Source organism: Ursus maritimus, unplaced genomic scaffold (assembly GCF_017311325.1).
Source record: "Ursus maritimus isolate PB19 unplaced genomic scaffold, ASM1731132v1 scaffold_12, whole genome shotgun sequence".
NCBI lineage: Eukaryota > Metazoa > Chordata > Mammalia > Carnivora > Ursidae > Ursus > Ursus maritimus.
In genome coordinates this window covers 20702142-20718265 of record NW_024423564.1, presented here as the reverse complement: position 1 = coordinate 20718265, position 16124 = coordinate 20702142, and the positions used below count along the sequence as shown (strand labels likewise).

Below are 16124 nucleotides of genomic sequence, written 5' to 3'. Positions count from 1 at the left end.
GCAGATATTAAGATCTTTTTTCTGCCATAAGCCTATTTAAGGAAAGGCTGCTATTAAATGTAGTTTCATAAATTTGAATAACAAATAACAATTTTGAATTACAGAGCTTTAACTTGACCACAGCAAGGATGTTTTAATTTAATATTATTATTATTATTATTATTATTATTATTATTAATGAGGCAAGAAAGCTAAAACCTTTTCTGTGCTGGTAAGCTTCTAGGGTCTACCCAGCTTTTTATCCCATTTGAGTAGTTGTGCTGCTCTCACACATTCATTAGTGCTGTGCAGAACCCGCCGATTTGAATGCCAGGAAAAGAAGCCATGCTAGAAATTACATTAAGAAGGTAGTGCTAAAAGATTTTTATCCCGCACTCTGTTTTTTTTCCCTTTCCATTAATATTCTAATTTCCCTAACATTTCATGGTACTGACCAGAAAATGCTTATTATAAGTACTGTATGCTTTAATTTTAAAAAGTTATTTTTATTTGAAAGAAGGAATTTAATAGAATTTCTGTTCATCCAATAAGCATTTATTGATCACATCCTATGTGCCAGGCACTATTTGAGGTACTAGGAATCAGCAATGGAAAAAAAAAGACGAAATCCTTGTTTTGTAAAGATTACATTATAAGGGGTGAGCAACAGTGAACACAGCAATGTAAAATGGTCAGGTTCTGGGATCGGGCTACTTTGACAGTAAGGCAAACAGGTTTTCTTAATGGGTTGGGTGTGAGAAAGAAAGGTCTTTTAAGTTGTAACATCGAGGATGGCATTGAGCTGTAGAAGATACAAGATCAGAGGCTTGAGGGGAGGAAGTAGTGTTGTTTTAATACTTGTCAGCCGTCCCGGTAGATGGTAGGCAGGTTCCAGTGGGGGATACAGGTGTGGGAGGCGTGAGCGTGTAGATGGTACTAAATGTCTGGGTGCTAGATGAGGTCAGCTAGGGGACAAATGAAGAAAAAGGAGGACTCTGATGACTGAGCCTTTAGGTATTTCAGTGCTTAGTGCTCAAAGGTAGGAGGAAGAACCACCAAAGGAGATTGAGGAAGACTGATAATTGAGGTAAAGGTCACCAGTGAGTATTCTCTGAAAGCCCAGCGAGAGAAAGTGTTTCAGTAGGTAAGAGGGCGCACCTTTGTTGTCGCCGTTTAGACTAAATGCTAAGAGGACTGACAGGTGAGCACTGGTCTGAGCAACTTGGAGGTGACCCTGACGAACAGCTTTGCGAAGTGGTGGGTGGCAAAAGTTCAGCTGAAGTGCATTCAAGAGAGAAAAGAGAAAAGGAATTGTAGACAGCAAATACACAACACTTGATAATATAGGAGAGCTGGGAGCAATTTTGAGAGCAGTTCTTGAATAGCAAGTTCATATCCAAAAGTGAAAAGAGGTGTTAGAATGTAATTAAATAACCAGCAGATGGTCATACTTAAGTATTTAGTCATCGTCTGTCACAGGAAGATTGAGACTGGATCGATTTATGATTTTAGTAGCCATTTTAGGCAAGCACTGTGCTGTTCTCTAGCAGAGTAACAGTAGATGGGTAACCTCATTGTTCCAGATTTCACTTGGACACGGTTTGTAATCAATAGTATGGCTTTCTTCTATAGAGGTAAATGGAGGATCTTTTTGCAATTATGAATATACTTCTTTCTAAGATAAAATTACTGGCCCTTTCTGAAAAGAATGGCGAATTATTTTCCAGAGGCAGAAAAGAAAAATAATGCTTTCCTTTTTCCAAAAAAATGAGAATTTTTTTTTCTATTACTTTTCTGAAATACATAGTCTGCTACTGGTTTGATTTTTTTATTTTTTTTTTTTTTTTAACTTTTTAGGCTGGAGTGAGACAGCTCTATGTACAGATTGACTTCGCGGCCATGTAATGAATGAAAAGAAATTGTCCTTTTTGGGGGACCTAATATTTCCGGTACTGTACAATCCAAAACGTCGTACCTAGCTTTTTAAAACAGAAAAGTCGTCACTACAACTCCCCAGTGCCAAGTAGACCGGGTAGCGTCAGCAGTTGTGCTCTGCCAGGAGCTCACAGCTAAGGGAGCAGAATTAAGAGGATCTCTCCTGGACTTTTGGGCTTGTCTCTTGTGCTCTTCCCTCCAAACCATTTTGATTTCTGATGTTTGTAGTTTTGTCCCAGGATGTTATTTTTTGTTTACTTTTTTTTTTTTTCCATTTCAAAAATGCCCTTACTCCCAGTTGTCATCCTAGCCAGTACGAATTCAAATTCTGGGCTTCCGGTCACCTGGAAAGTCTTCACTGAAGCTGCTGGAAACCACTGCTTTCATTTCCACAAAACTAGTGTTATTAAAAAAAAAAAAAAAAGAAAGAAATGGATATCGTTTTATATGTAATGTCACAATGGTTGGCATTCTTCAGTATAATCATATGTTTGTAAAATTGTTTGTACCTTGCAAACTTATGAACCAAACCATATTGGGTTTTCAAAGTGCCTTTGTATCAGAAAATGTATTTGCCAGCATAAAAATGTACCATCAAAGGTCATGCATATGGTTTTTTTAATGGATGATTCTATAATCTGTACAAAGTAAGACTCTCGTAAGTGATGTATACAGATTGTCTACTTCCACATAGGTTTAAATATATGAAAAATTTCCTCTTACTGCTCTAGCTCATCAAAACATTAAAAGGTGTTATTTTGCTTTTTAAGTCAAATTCAATTATCACATTATTCTGTGGACTGTGTTTTCAAAACTTTGCAAATGCATCTGTTATGTAGACGATTGTTTTGACTTACTGAAAACATCTGCTAAATCCCAAATTTCTCTGAAAGCTACTGTGTCTCTGAAAACTTCCCTATGTGTTTCCTTGCTGTTTTTATGGGTTTTATTTTATTTTTATTTTTTTTAGAGCAGTAGAAGGGAGGAGGGAGGGGCTGAGGGAGGAGGATAGAGAGAATCTTAAGCAGGCTCCACGCCCAGCCTGGAGCCCGACACTAGGCTCGATCTCACAACCCTGAGCCGAAATCAAGAGTCCGATGCTTAACCCACTGAGCCACCCAGGCGCCCCTGTGGATTTTATTAATGAAAGGCAATGTAGAGGGATGGCAGAAATGGTTGTGACAGCATTTCTTTGCTTTTTCATTCTTCAAATTCCAAGTCATACAATTTGTTTTTCTGTGCAAGCATTGCACAGATACAGTTGCTTTCAGAAATCGTAAAAGCATTTAATTGAGTTTGAACTATTGAAGATACAGATCAATTGTGATAAACAGGTATCTTAGTTAATAAGTTGATTTCTAGGCTTTTGTGTATTTGAAAAATAAAATTGTGATTTGAGATGACAAGTGCTTCAACACTCAAATATTCTCTGTGTTTTTGAAGAAATGTTGATCTGGATAGACATTTACCCATTGTTCTTCATTTTATCACAATGTATGTTCCCTCTTAACTTTAAAAAACCGAAAATTCTTCGGGGGAAAAAACTCTGCAGGATGGAAATGATTGTTTAGAATGTAGACCAATAGTAAGCACTTTTTCACTGACGGGGCAGAAATTGCTGTTGATTTTGTCTGAGTTTTAGAGTATCTTTCTCCCTTTCTGATCTACAATTTATGAGCTAAAGCGTATTACGAAACTGGACTACTTTCTTTCTGCTTTCCTAAACTGCTGCAGATTGCTATGAGCTGTTGATGGTCTCCTTTTTGCAGATTAAGCAGTACTTTCAAAACATTTTTACTTACTGCCAAGCAGTTCTAAAGCTAAGAATTCCTGCAGTAGAATGTGTTTAACTGAAATAGTTGTTGAGAAGTTTTAGGAGGGAAAGTATTAAAGGAAATGTCATGATAACGGACTGCTTTTTCATTAAAAGTATGAGTGGCCATTTGGAAGTTTGCATCCACTACCAAGCCTGATAGAAGCCTGGGATATTCTGTGGGTTTTGGCATATTGTGGAAAATGCCAGATCTAGGTGAAGGCGGGAATTTTGGATGTGTGCCTTTAAAAGCTAATGTTATATGTAATTGTACTAATTGTTCACATAGAGAGACAGTGTTTGCACTGGACTGTAGACTTGACCAGTGTGTTTTGAAGGTGCAGTTCTGCCTTTCGTCAGGCCCTCCATTCCAAGTGATTTTTTTGTCAAAATATTCATCATTTTAACTATACTCTCAATACACAAGTGCATGCATATGTGTTTTTTCTTTGATAAGGCATCAAGCGTACAGATTATTAGACTGATATGGAACTCTAATTTTGCACCTGTTTCAAGAGATTTCCAGCTCATATCATTTGGCAGGTTGGCATTAATATTTATGCTCTAATTAAATGTCCTTAAACCTGTGTGTGCAGCAGTGACAAATCAGTGTGAGAAAAAGCAATTTTGTTCTCATTCTAACAAATATTCTGTCTCACCTGTGTTTTGGCACAGATCTATTGCTAAAGTAGATAATTTCACTGAGAAACACTACCTGATTGTTGTAATAGATTTGAGATATCTCTATGGTTAATTTGGGGGGTGGGGGGTGGGCAGTGAGTCTCTGAGTATAACTTTGCTAGTACTTTAAAAATCAAAATATTCTCTGGAGAACAAATTTGTTTTGCTCTGGGAAAGTTTACCTTGCTAAGTAAACTTCCCCAAACAGAAATATACCTATATTCGTTTCATGTTTTAAAATCTAGGTTATATTACTCAAAGGGCTTACCGCATGTGTGACTTTATTCTGCTGCCTCCCTGTGCGCTTTTATGAAGGACAGTGTGTAGTTTGTCGCTCTGTATTCCTCTTTTGGTCACCCGGCTCTCTCCTGCTGAGGCTAAGGAAGCAGCGGCAGATGTTAGTGGCATCGGGACTGCCCATGTCCGAATGCTTCTGCGTTCTTCAAAGCCTACGTGTATCCACCAGGAACCCAAATACTGTGACTTGTGCACCTTTGTAAAGCAGCCCAATCAGTGACTCCACATGCAGTTGATCAGAGTTCTATGGTGTTTTTACCTACTATGGAATAATCAATTTTATAAAGATTATTAATATGGGAGCATCCTCAGATAATGCTGGGATTTAAGAACAAAAATATTTCATTGCTTAACATAGAATTTTACATCTAAGGGACTGTCCTTAAAAGCAGTCTCGTTCTACCTCTCATTTTACAGATGAGAAAATTGAAGCCCAGAAATGCTGTCATTTACTCAAGGTCACAAAGATAATTAGTGGCAAAGCCAAGACTTAGAATCCAGGTCTTCTGACTCCAAGTCAAGTTCTTTCTCCTCTACTGTGCTGCCTCTCCAGTGTAATATTTGCCTTTCTATAAATGTGATGAAAAAGCATTTGTAAATAAAGGAAAGCTGACCTCCATTTTTGGTACATTAAGGCACTTTATAAATGGAGTTTTATTGTCTTATTTTTCATAAGTAATTATGAGGTTTAGAATATTATTTCCATACTTCCATTATGAGGTTTAGAATATTCTTTATGGAAAATATGATTTTTGTACTCTTTTACTTTTTTACTCTTATGAAACCGGTTCCTGATTTTTAAAATATGATGACATCTGTGCTTTGGATACTTTTAACTTGCGAATGAATTTTTCTGTTAATTGCCCAAAGCTAAATCCAATTTGAGGATTGCTTAGTTTCTTTACTTTGTTTATATTCTGTGAGCTGGTACTTTTTAGAAACCAGGCTAATTCGCACAGGTCATGTCATTTCGGTATTGGTACTTTAGTTTTCACTTACTGGGGAGCTTTTTGGATTTTTAACATTCTCGGAGCCACACAAAATTGAGCATTAAATGAAATATAAAATAAAACAAGTCTTTTCATTCAATAGGGTGAAATTTTGAACTCTTACCAGAACCCCAAAAATTAAATTGCTTACTCTCAAATAAAAGCATTACCTTGTTAAAGTTTTTTCTTTCTGTCACCATCTTCAAAACAAATTATTTTCCAGTTCACAAGAACTTTGGCAAAAAAAAAAAAATTTTTTTTGAAGAACGCTCATTAAAAGTTTTATTAATTGAAGATTGTTTCAAGACATGACCCACCAGAAGCCTTAGTGACCCAGATCTCTACCATTGAGATAGACTTACCTGCAGTGAAAAATTACCCAAAGAAGGATCTGCAGAGAAGTATAGGTACATTTAAAGGCCAAAAGGATGTGAGTGTTTTTGATGAGGGCATCTTTGGTTGTGTTTTTAACTATTTCCCACATACAAATTATACAGAAAGGGTGGGATTCAACCTTTATTAAGTATTTCTGTGTCTTTGTGTGGCCTTTTCCATGTCGTCATTTTTGAAATCCTCACATTTCAATAAAGAAAGAAATTTTGCATGCTTTTATGATTGACAGAGCATTTTCAAGTTCCCTCCCTGGGGGAAGGAATTCGTAAGCGTATTTTGCAGATAAGGTAGCTGTTGTGGGAGAATTTAAATGACTGGCCGGAGGGATAGCCAGTGGTAACGCACAGGGACCTTACACCCTGTGCTGCTTCTGGTGACTACTCTGTTTTCCGTGTATCATTCTACAGTGGTTTAAAGATCCAAGAAGTTGTAGCAGATTTGAACAGACTCTCCAATAAAATCAGGGAACAATTACCATGACAAAATTGATTATGGGGTGCAGTTGTTACATATACATTGCTTAAACTCATTCTTTCATTCACTGCTCTTATGCTTATTTCCTACCTTTGCCATTGAATTTAAACTGTGCAGACCAAAAAGAATAATCAGAATTCCTGTAAGTATTTTTAAAACCTTTAAAACAAAATTTATTGATGCTCAGAGTAAACTGCTTAAAAAAGGGACTGACTCAGAAGACAGTTCTTGCCAGTGTGAGTAAAGAGAAACCGAATTCATCCTAAGAGAGGTTAACATAATTGATGAGGGAACTATATCCCAAGAAGTACAAATAATTTGTGCTGCTTGAGAGGGATCTGAGGACGTACAACATTACATTTTATAGACACCTTTTCAAGGAAGAAATCTATTTCATAATTAGTAGCAATCTATGCTTAATAATAGTATTGAACTTTGAACTCTTCCCATGGCTTTGAAAATTTAGTATTTGCAATTGTGATGATGTTGGAAAGTTTGTAAAAAAGAAGGTGTTTGTCTCATCATCTATCCCATTATCCCCAAACTTAGTATGAACTTACATGTACAGGCTGAGTAAATGTTTGGTTAACTAGTGAGTAAATATTGTAGGTAGTGGGAGATACAAAACCAAGGGTTGGAGACAGATAGAACCAGTAATTTATTATTACGGAAGACACCTCAGTTTTTCTTTGGCATTTTTGCACAAATAAGTGACTTTGTATCCACTTTGGCCATTTTTTTCAAGGAGCCCTGTGAGCTGCTTCTCGATTTTAATCCAGGAACAATAGACATAAAGCGATATTATCCATATTGTTGGATAGAAATGTGGCAGAACTGGGACTGTGGAAGCTGGGTCACATGAATTTTTACATTATGTATTGCCAAATGAGAAACCACATTGCCTCCTTGGTTTCTGTGGAAAATTGCCATATTCATATTATTTTAAGGATCTGTGTATAACATACCTTGTTTCGTTTATCTCCAGATGTATTGTTATCCAAAACTTTTTCAGTGGTGTATCCTGAAGGTGCTTCTATAAAAACAAATACTACATGTATTCATTTGGTGATTTAAATATTCCTAGAATAGTATCTTTTTTTCTCTTTTTTCCCTCTAAATACCAAATTTTAGTAGAGCCTCTTATTTCTTATTTTTCATCTCTTTTAATTGCTGCTGCCACAGTAAAATTTCCCCTTTTTACTAGTGGAAAAAAAAAAAGCTTTATTTTGAATTTTAGTATTTGAATTTGTTTATGTACCACATATCATGTGTTGGTTAGGCTCAATGAAGATTCTGTTTTGAACTAGATGTATCCTGTCAAGAGTCTGCCAAGTAATCCCATTGCTTCCTCTAATAGCAAAAGTTCAGTGATATTTCTTCCCAAGCGATATTTTGCCCCAACACTTGTTTGATCAATAAACAGAATGGATCTTTTATATCGGAAATACTGTGAATTAAAGATTGCCAAATCCCTTCTCAGTATATTCGAAACACCCCTACAACACTTTACCTCCCTGTCTTTAATGGTTTCTAAACACATGGCCAAGTTTGAATTTGGGTTTGATTCCTTTGGTGAAGATTATGGCATCAAAACATTTCTAAACAAACATTTGAGTACAAGGCTAGATTGGGATGTCAAATTCAAAGACTATGGGTAATTTGGTTTGAATGTGCTAAAGTGAGCAATTATGATTTGCCTAAATATAATACAACTCCATCATGTATATTTCATTTTTTTCTACTTGAAGACATTCGTGTATATATTTTAACTTCAGATGTATTTAAAAAGAATAAACAATTGTATCAACATTCTTCCAATAAAATTTGTTTCAAAATCCTCACCTGAATTGTGTCTATCAGCTTGATAAATTGAAAGGAACATTGTGAACCTAACAATTACTGGAATCCGTGCTAGAAGACTTACGGAATGAAAGGGAAAGAATTGTGTTCGGGACCAGAAAACTGGGAAAACTCACCAGAGGGAGGAGATGCTAGGAGATTGGAAGGGTCTTAAAATGTGAAGGTCCTCCTTGTGGTTCTTATCCATTATTTTACCTTATAAACACATCTCACAGTATTTATTTCCAGATACTTGCATTAACCCCAAATTGTTTTTTCACTTCATTCTCTATACACGACCTCAACTTACAGGAAATAAAGACCAAAACCAGACATGAGCCTGTTACCTTTCCAGATTTTTTTTTCCCCTCTAATCAGAAGCAATAAAAAAAAAAAAATAACTTCACAGAACCCCGAATCCCATTCGTCCCACGTTCTCAAACATATTCTATCAAAGCAGCCTCTTTACTCAATCTCTGTCACACAATAAGGGCTTTATACTTGGTATGTCTGCTGTTGAATACCTTATGTGCGGTCTGAATGTGCTTCTAATGTGTCCTTTCTAACCATTTTCATAGCTCCTGCTAATATGGCTCAGTCCTTTTTATTTTGTAGAAGTTAATCAAAGGCCCTTAGTGGCTTACTTCTTGTCACATCCATGGCAGAACTACTAACATCTCAAAATCAACAAAGAGAAAATAATTTATTTTTCCCACTCAAATCGCTTCTCAACTACCAATTTCTGTCAGAATCTCTTATGTAATTCTTGGAAATCTAAACATGGCCTTTGTCCCCTTCATGTCCTAAATTCCCTATTGCGAAATCCTTCTCTTCGTTCCTTTGAAATCTTTCACATTCACCTTTTCCATTCCCAAGGCCTTATTCTGGGATGTCACTGATGACTGCATGCAGTCACTATGTGGAACTCTCTAGCGTCCAGCCTGGCTTGAGCCACCTCCATGGCACCCCCTCCCCCAACCATGAGCACAAACAATTCTGGCCTGAGGCAGGAAGCATGAGGCATTTCTGCTGAATCAGACTTTTGCCCAGGCACTCTGAAAACATTTCCTCTATCCTGGCTTCCTGATTACCTTCCGCGGGCCGCTCTGCACACTGGACTTTGACCTGCTTGATCTAGAGCACCTGCCAGGGACTCCCTGCCGTTCCTGTGTTCTCTAGAATTAGCCTCTGGCCAAAGGGAACTCGACAGCGGCAGGCCCATCACCACTCCTCCAGAGCAGCCTCTACTGTTTACATTGTGGTTTAAGCAAGTTATTTATCACAATACTTTACTACCTAATCGTTATCTAGAGTTTTGTTTCCTTCCCCATAGAAGCCACCCTATGTTGTATTGACAGAGTAAGTAAGCTGCTCAGTTTTCACTTTCAGTCCTCCAGCTCAGGAATCTGGAGCGGCTCCCTAATGCTAATCAAATGCAAATTCCTCTGCACAACTTCAGAAACTTACAGTGCTTTTCCTCTCCTCCTTATCCAATCTCATGACGCACAGTACCACAATAAACTGATCATTACACTGCAGCACAGAGCAGACAGGGAGGGACCAACTGGTCCAGTAGATGCAGACAGAATGACAGCAATTTAGTATTTTTCATTCTGTAAAAAGGAAGGAAGGAAATGAAAGAAAAAGAATACAGCATTTCATTGGGATTCCAGTTCGTTCAAACAATGTTAGCTCATCCAGCCCTATTTCCAGGTTTAAAAACAAAACAAAACAAAACAAAACACAACAACAACAAACTCTACCATAAAGTTCAGGCTTAGCACATGCTACTGACATTTAAATGTACATTTCAACTTTATCTGTAAATTCCTACAACCATGAGAAGTAATAAAGGTAACAGTAAGGTAATACTCAAATGCTTTGAGTCTGACAACTTTAGGCAATCAAAATTTATTGGAAAAAATTGGATGAATTTAATATGAAGTTTAATTCCTCCTTGGAAAATGGTTCTGTGTGCACTGTTAAAGTAAACTCCATTCTTTTTCTAAGACAGCCACTGGTAAAACAAAAAATACAAAAAAAGCATTCAAAAGAGTATCTCCTGAATGTAGGCAGATAACAGTATTTTAAAAGGGTGATACTGTATAAACAAAAGAAATTCACATTCACAACTAATCATAGTACAATCTCACAGCAATTAAAACCCGACCATTTAGCTTGGACTTTTGAAAATATACCACTTCCAAATCATAAAATGGTATCTGTCTGATGAGCCATTACTGTTCTCCCACCATAGGCATTAAGTTAGATCAAACCGTTGTTGAACTTTACAGGGGTTATCTGTCCTGTCTGTGTCTCATACTACTTCCCCTTGAGCAATACTTTGTACACAGGTCATAGATTTCTACAGAACTTCAAAACAAAACAAAGGTACTACATTTGTAGTTCTATTAGTTAGAGCAAAGACTTCCCCCAAGCAATTCTGCAGTGGTGGCCAGAAACTGGAAACCCACAAGAGCTACATACAAGAGGAGGGAATTTTTCTGTTTAGTGAAGCTATGGTTTCAAAAGGGTAGAACAAGCCCCTTTGTTTTTTTTCTTTCTGTCCCTCCACATGGGTCAGGATGTAGGCTCAATAATGAAGGTATGAGACAGAGTGACAGTGGAGAGTAACAAGAACCCTGAGTTTATGGCCAGATGACTGAAAAGCGGAACCTAGGGAACCAGGAAGCAGCAGAGAGATTGTGGAATGGGAGGGGCACAGGAAAACAACCTCATAAAGTTATGAATCCCAAGGAATGCCCTCAAGTCACTAATGCTTGGATCTGATCCTACTTAGCAGCCCAAAACACCTTCAGAACTAAACTGTCCAATCAACTAGGTCCCAGACTGTCTAGATCCCCTACTGAGGGGCACAAACCTGAAACAGATCCAAAGAAAACTGCAACCCTTGAAAACTGAACTGACATTGGAACCATAGCCCACAGAAGGTGGATTGGTAATTACATTCTGAACCTAACCAGGCTGACTGCCTATTAGAACAGATTGCCATTCTCCATAGAATCTGAACAAGACCCAGAATCTCATAATACTCACAATGTCCACACTACAATAAAAAATTACTCCACAAAGTGCCACAAAAAATTTCACCTTGTGGAAGAAAAACAATCAACAGATGAGGCTGAGATGACATCAATATTGGAATTATCTGACAAAGACGTGAAAGTAGCCATTATAAAAATACTTGAATAAGCCATCAGAAATAATCTTGCAACAAATATTAAAACAAAATAGAAGATATAAAAAGAACCAAATGGAAATTTCATATCAGTAACTAAAAAAACAAAACAAAACAAACAAAACCCAAACCACACAGAATGGATTCAACAGCAAATGGAGCAGGGGAAAGAGTTAATGAACTTGGAGATAGATCAATAAAAGTTATCCACTCTGAATAGCAGAGAAAATAGACCCGGGTGGGGGTCAGGGGTGGGGGGAGGAGGGAATCACAGATCTCAGAGACCAGTGGCACAGTAAAAAATGTCTAACATTCGTTATCAGAGGCCTGGAAAGAAATGACTCTGCATATTATGTTGAACCAGACAGTGCTGAAAAAATATTTGAAATAATGGCTGAAAACTTCCTAACCTGGCAAATAAACCTACAGATTCAAGAGGCTATAAGCCAACTCCGAAAAGGACAAACCCCAAAATATCCACACCTAACTGCATCATAATCAAATAATTTTAATCAAAATCTCACAAGCTTTATTATAGATACCAACCAGTTCATTCTAACATTTATATGGAAAAGCAAAAGAACTAGAATAGGTAAAACAATTTTGAAAAGAGTAAAATTAGAGGAATCACACTACTTATTTTTAAGATTTACCATAAACCCAAAATAAGATAGTGTGGTATCACAGAATGGAAACATAAATCAACGGAACAGCAAAAAGATACACACAAATATGGCCAACTGATTTCTGACAATGGTGCAAAAACAGTTCAGTGGGGAAAGGATAGTCTTTTTAAAAACTAATGGTGAAAAAATAAATAAAAATAAATAAAAACTAATGGTGTTGGAGCAACTGGACATCTACATGCAAAAAAAGAACCTTGATATTAAAACTCACACTTCATACAAAAATAAACTCAAACTATATCTAAATGTAAAATGCAAAACTATAAAAATTTTACAAGAAAACATAGGATAAAATCAACATGTCTTTTCAGTTTGATGATGAGTTCTTAGACATAGTAACAAAAACATAATCCACACAAGAAACAACTCATAATCTGTATTTCATGAAAATGAAAAACTTTTGCTTTACCAAAGACATGGTTAAAGGAATAAAAAAGGACAAGCTATGGGTTGGGAGAAAATATTTGCAAATCACGTATCTATCTGACAAAGTATTTGTAACCAGATTATGCAAAGAATGCTCAAAACTTAAGCATAAGAAAACAAACAATCCAAATTAAAAGACATGAATGGTGCTTCATTAAATAGGATATAAAAATGTAAGTAAGCAGGGCGCCTGGGTGGCACAGCGGTTAAGCGTCTGCCTTCAGCTCAGGGCGTGATCCCAGCGTTATGGGATCGAGCCCCACATCAGGCTCCTCCGCTATGAGCCTGCTGCTTCCTCTCCCACTCCCCCTGCTTGTTTCCCTCTCTCGCTGGCTGTCTCTATCTCTGTTGAATAAATAAAATCAAATCTTTAAAAAAGAAAATGTAAGTAAGCATGTGAAAGATGTTAACATCATTAGTCACTAGGAAAGTGCAAATTAAAACTATGATGACATATACCACGACACACTCATCAGAATAGCTAAAATAAAAAATACTGCCAATATGAAATGCTGGCAAAGATACAGAGCAATGGGAATTCTTTTACAATACTGATGGGAATGCAAAATGATAGCATCACTCTGCAAATCACTTCAGCGGTTTCTTATAAATATGCACTTACCACATGACCCAGGAATCCCACTCCTGAATATCTACTCTACAAAAATAAAAACTCAAGTCACATAAAAACCTGAATGTGAATCTTTTAACTCTATAATTGCTAAAAAGTGGGTGGGTAGAGGCGTGAATATAAAGGCACAGTGGGAAGTTTTTTTGGTGATGAAACTGTGTGTCTAGATTATAGGGGTGATTTCACTGTTAGAGAATTTACTATTAAAGAGCTAGAAACTACTAAACAAATAGATGTAGTATTCAAGTGTTTCTAATTTAACTACTAAACACTAGGATTTCATGACCGTAGACCAAAAATTATATTGTTCCTTTTTCTGCTGATGAATAATGCACACTTTTCATTTTACAATTTCATTTATTTATTTATTTATTTATTTATTTATTTATTTATTTAGAGAGCACGGGAGTGGGGGAAGGTGTAGAAGGGGGAAGAGAGAGAATCTTAAGCAGGCTCCATGCTCAGCCTGGAGTGGGGCTCAATCTCACGACCCTGAGACCATGACCTGAACTGAAAATAATCAGACATTCAACCAACTGAGCCACTCAGGCGCCCCTACAATTTCATTTAAATTGAAGTTAAATTATACACAGAATAGTGTCACCAGAATTAGCAAATAAAGGAGCCCTGTTAAATTTCAGTTCAAATAAATAACCATTCTTTTAGTATAAATGTGTCCCAAATATGGAATGGGATATACATATATAGATCCATAATATATATACAATGAATATAATATATATCATGAATATATATTCATTGTATATATATTCAATTGTAATCTGTAATTCAGATTAACTGTAATTCAATTTAATCTGTAATTCAATTTAACTGGGTACCCTATTTTATCTGGCAATCCTTATACAGAAAAATGCACAGATCCTAAATCTATATATTTGAATGAATTTTGGTAAATGTTTATATCCATACAACATCCAATCAAGATACAGAACATTTCCATTACTTTCAGGTTCTCTTTTGTCCCTTGCCAATCTTCATTCTCTCCACAGGCAAACCCTGTTTTGATTATTTCTGCCTATTGCTAAACTTCATGTAAGTTGAATTGTACAGTCCTCTTTTGTGTCTGGCTTCTTACACTTTTTTTTTAAATTCATGTTGTAGGAGTCAAGGGTTTGTTCTGTTTTATTGCTAAGTAATAGTCCACTGTAAAAACATAGCAAAATTTTAAAATCCATTCTTCTATGGGACATATTGCTTGGTTCTAGTTTGGTGCTATGAATGAATATATATATACAGTTATAAACATTCTTGTACAATTTCTTTTATCAATGTTTTCATTTCTTTTGGGTAAATACCTAGAACTGATCTTGCTAGTTCACAGGATTTAATTTATAAGAAACTAAAACTACTTTCCAAAGTAGTTGTGCCAATTTATATTCCTACCAACAGCAGGCAAATTTCAGTCACTCCATATCCTTGCAACTTTTACTGCTGTTAGCCTATGACATTTTTGGCTTTGTTAATTTTATTGTTTGTCCATTTTCTAGTTCACTGATTTCTGCTGTGAAGTTCAGTATTTCCTTCCTTCTAGCGTTTTTATATGCTTTTCTTTTTTCTAGCTAAGATGGAAACAGATCATTGATTTTAAAACTTCTTTCATTTTTTTATTTATTTATTTATTTATTATTATTTTTTAATAATGATTTTTTATTATATTATGTTAGTCACCATACAGTACATCCCCGGTTTTCGATGTAAGGCTCGATGATTCATTAGTTGTGTATAACACCCAGTGCACCATGCAATATGTGCCCTCCTTACTACCCATCACCGGTCTATCCCATTCCCCCACCCCAACTTCTTTCATTTCTAATATAGGTTTCTAAAGCTATAAATTTCTAAGCACTGCTTTATCTGCATCCCACAAATTTTCACATTTTATGTTTTTATTTTTACTCAGTGAAAAACAAATGTACTGTTTTATTTCCAAATATTTGGGACTTTTCTAGACACCTTTTCTTAGTGATTTTAAACTTATCTCCATTGTGGCTGATAGCCAAGCATATGGTCGACTTCGCTGGATGTTTCATACATGCTTGAAGAGAATGTCTATTCTACCACTATTGCATGTACTGATCCAGCATATCAATTTGGTCCAAATGGTTTTTGTTCAAATCATCAATATATTTGTTAATGTTTTGTCTATCAGCTGCTAAGAGGTTCATTAAAATCGACTGATTGTAGACTTGCCTTGTACCTCTTTTGTCGGTTTTTGCCTGGTGTATTTTGAAGCTGGTATTCAAGGAAGACACATTTAGGGTTACATCTTGATGAACTACCCCTTTTTTATGAAAAGTCTATCTCCAGTATACTCCTTTTGGTCAATTTTGTCTTATGTTAACATAGCCACTTATTTTCTTGTGCTTACAGTTTGTATGTTCTATTTTTCCCCCATTCTTTCACTCTCATCTTGTCTTTAATTAGTTTAACTCTTGTAGACAACATAGAGTTGGGCCTTTAAAAAAATCTAGTTCTATTAATTGGAGTGTTTGATTTACATTTAAGTAATTACTAGTTTGGTTGAATTTAGGTCTACCATTTTGCTATTTGTCCTATATATTTTTTACCTATATTTCCGCCTTTCCTGCCTTTTTTTTTTTTGATAAATCATCTCTCTTTCAGTATTCAATTTTAATTCCCCTAATTTTTTTTAAACTTCTGCCTTACTTTTTTTTATAGCGGTTACCAAGGGATTTCAATACATAACATACATAACCTTATCAGTCTACAGTTAGTATTAAACCACTTTAAATAAAATGTA

The 16124-nt window shown here is 36.1% G+C and overlaps 2 protein-coding genes and 1 long non-coding RNA gene across 9 annotated transcripts in view; 1 reads left to right on the top strand and 2 right to left on the bottom strand.

Moving 5' to 3' along the window:
- The window catches only part of SLC30A7 (solute carrier family 30 member 7), an 87590-nt gene extending 84315 nt beyond the window's left edge, over nt 1-3275 (top strand). The window contains exon 11 of the mRNA XM_008697647.2: nt 1837-3275. Within this exon, the coding sequence (XP_008695869.1) occupies nt 1837-1884 (48 nt within the window). The 3' untranslated portion in view covers nt 1885-3275. The remainder of the gene's footprint in view (nt 1-1836) is intronic.
- Nucleotides 1-16124, bottom strand: part of DPH5 (diphthamide biosynthesis 5) — a 63123-nt gene that overhangs the window by 11945 nt on the left and 35054 nt on the right. Inside the window, exons 8-11 of one of the 7 annotated variants that reach the window (XR_005834080.1) lie at nt 7527-7594; nt 5865-5927; nt 4677-4967; nt 2136-2311 (exon numbers count right to left, since the gene is read on the bottom strand). Coding sequence is in view for 1 of the 7 variants with exons in the window: in XM_040626985.1 (XP_040482919.1) it covers nt 7494-7594 (101 nt within the window). In the remaining 6 variants the exon portion in view is untranslated. The other 6 variants (XR_005834082.1, XR_005834081.1, XR_005834083.1 and 3 more) reach the window with 6 other exon arrangements.
- LOC121102050 lies at nt 7732-9860 on the bottom strand. The gene is made up of 2 exons (XR_005834094.1): nt 9492-9860; nt 7732-8616 (listed from the first exon to the last, which is right to left on the bottom strand). It is a non-coding gene; the product is annotated as an uncharacterized LOC121102050 (long non-coding RNA).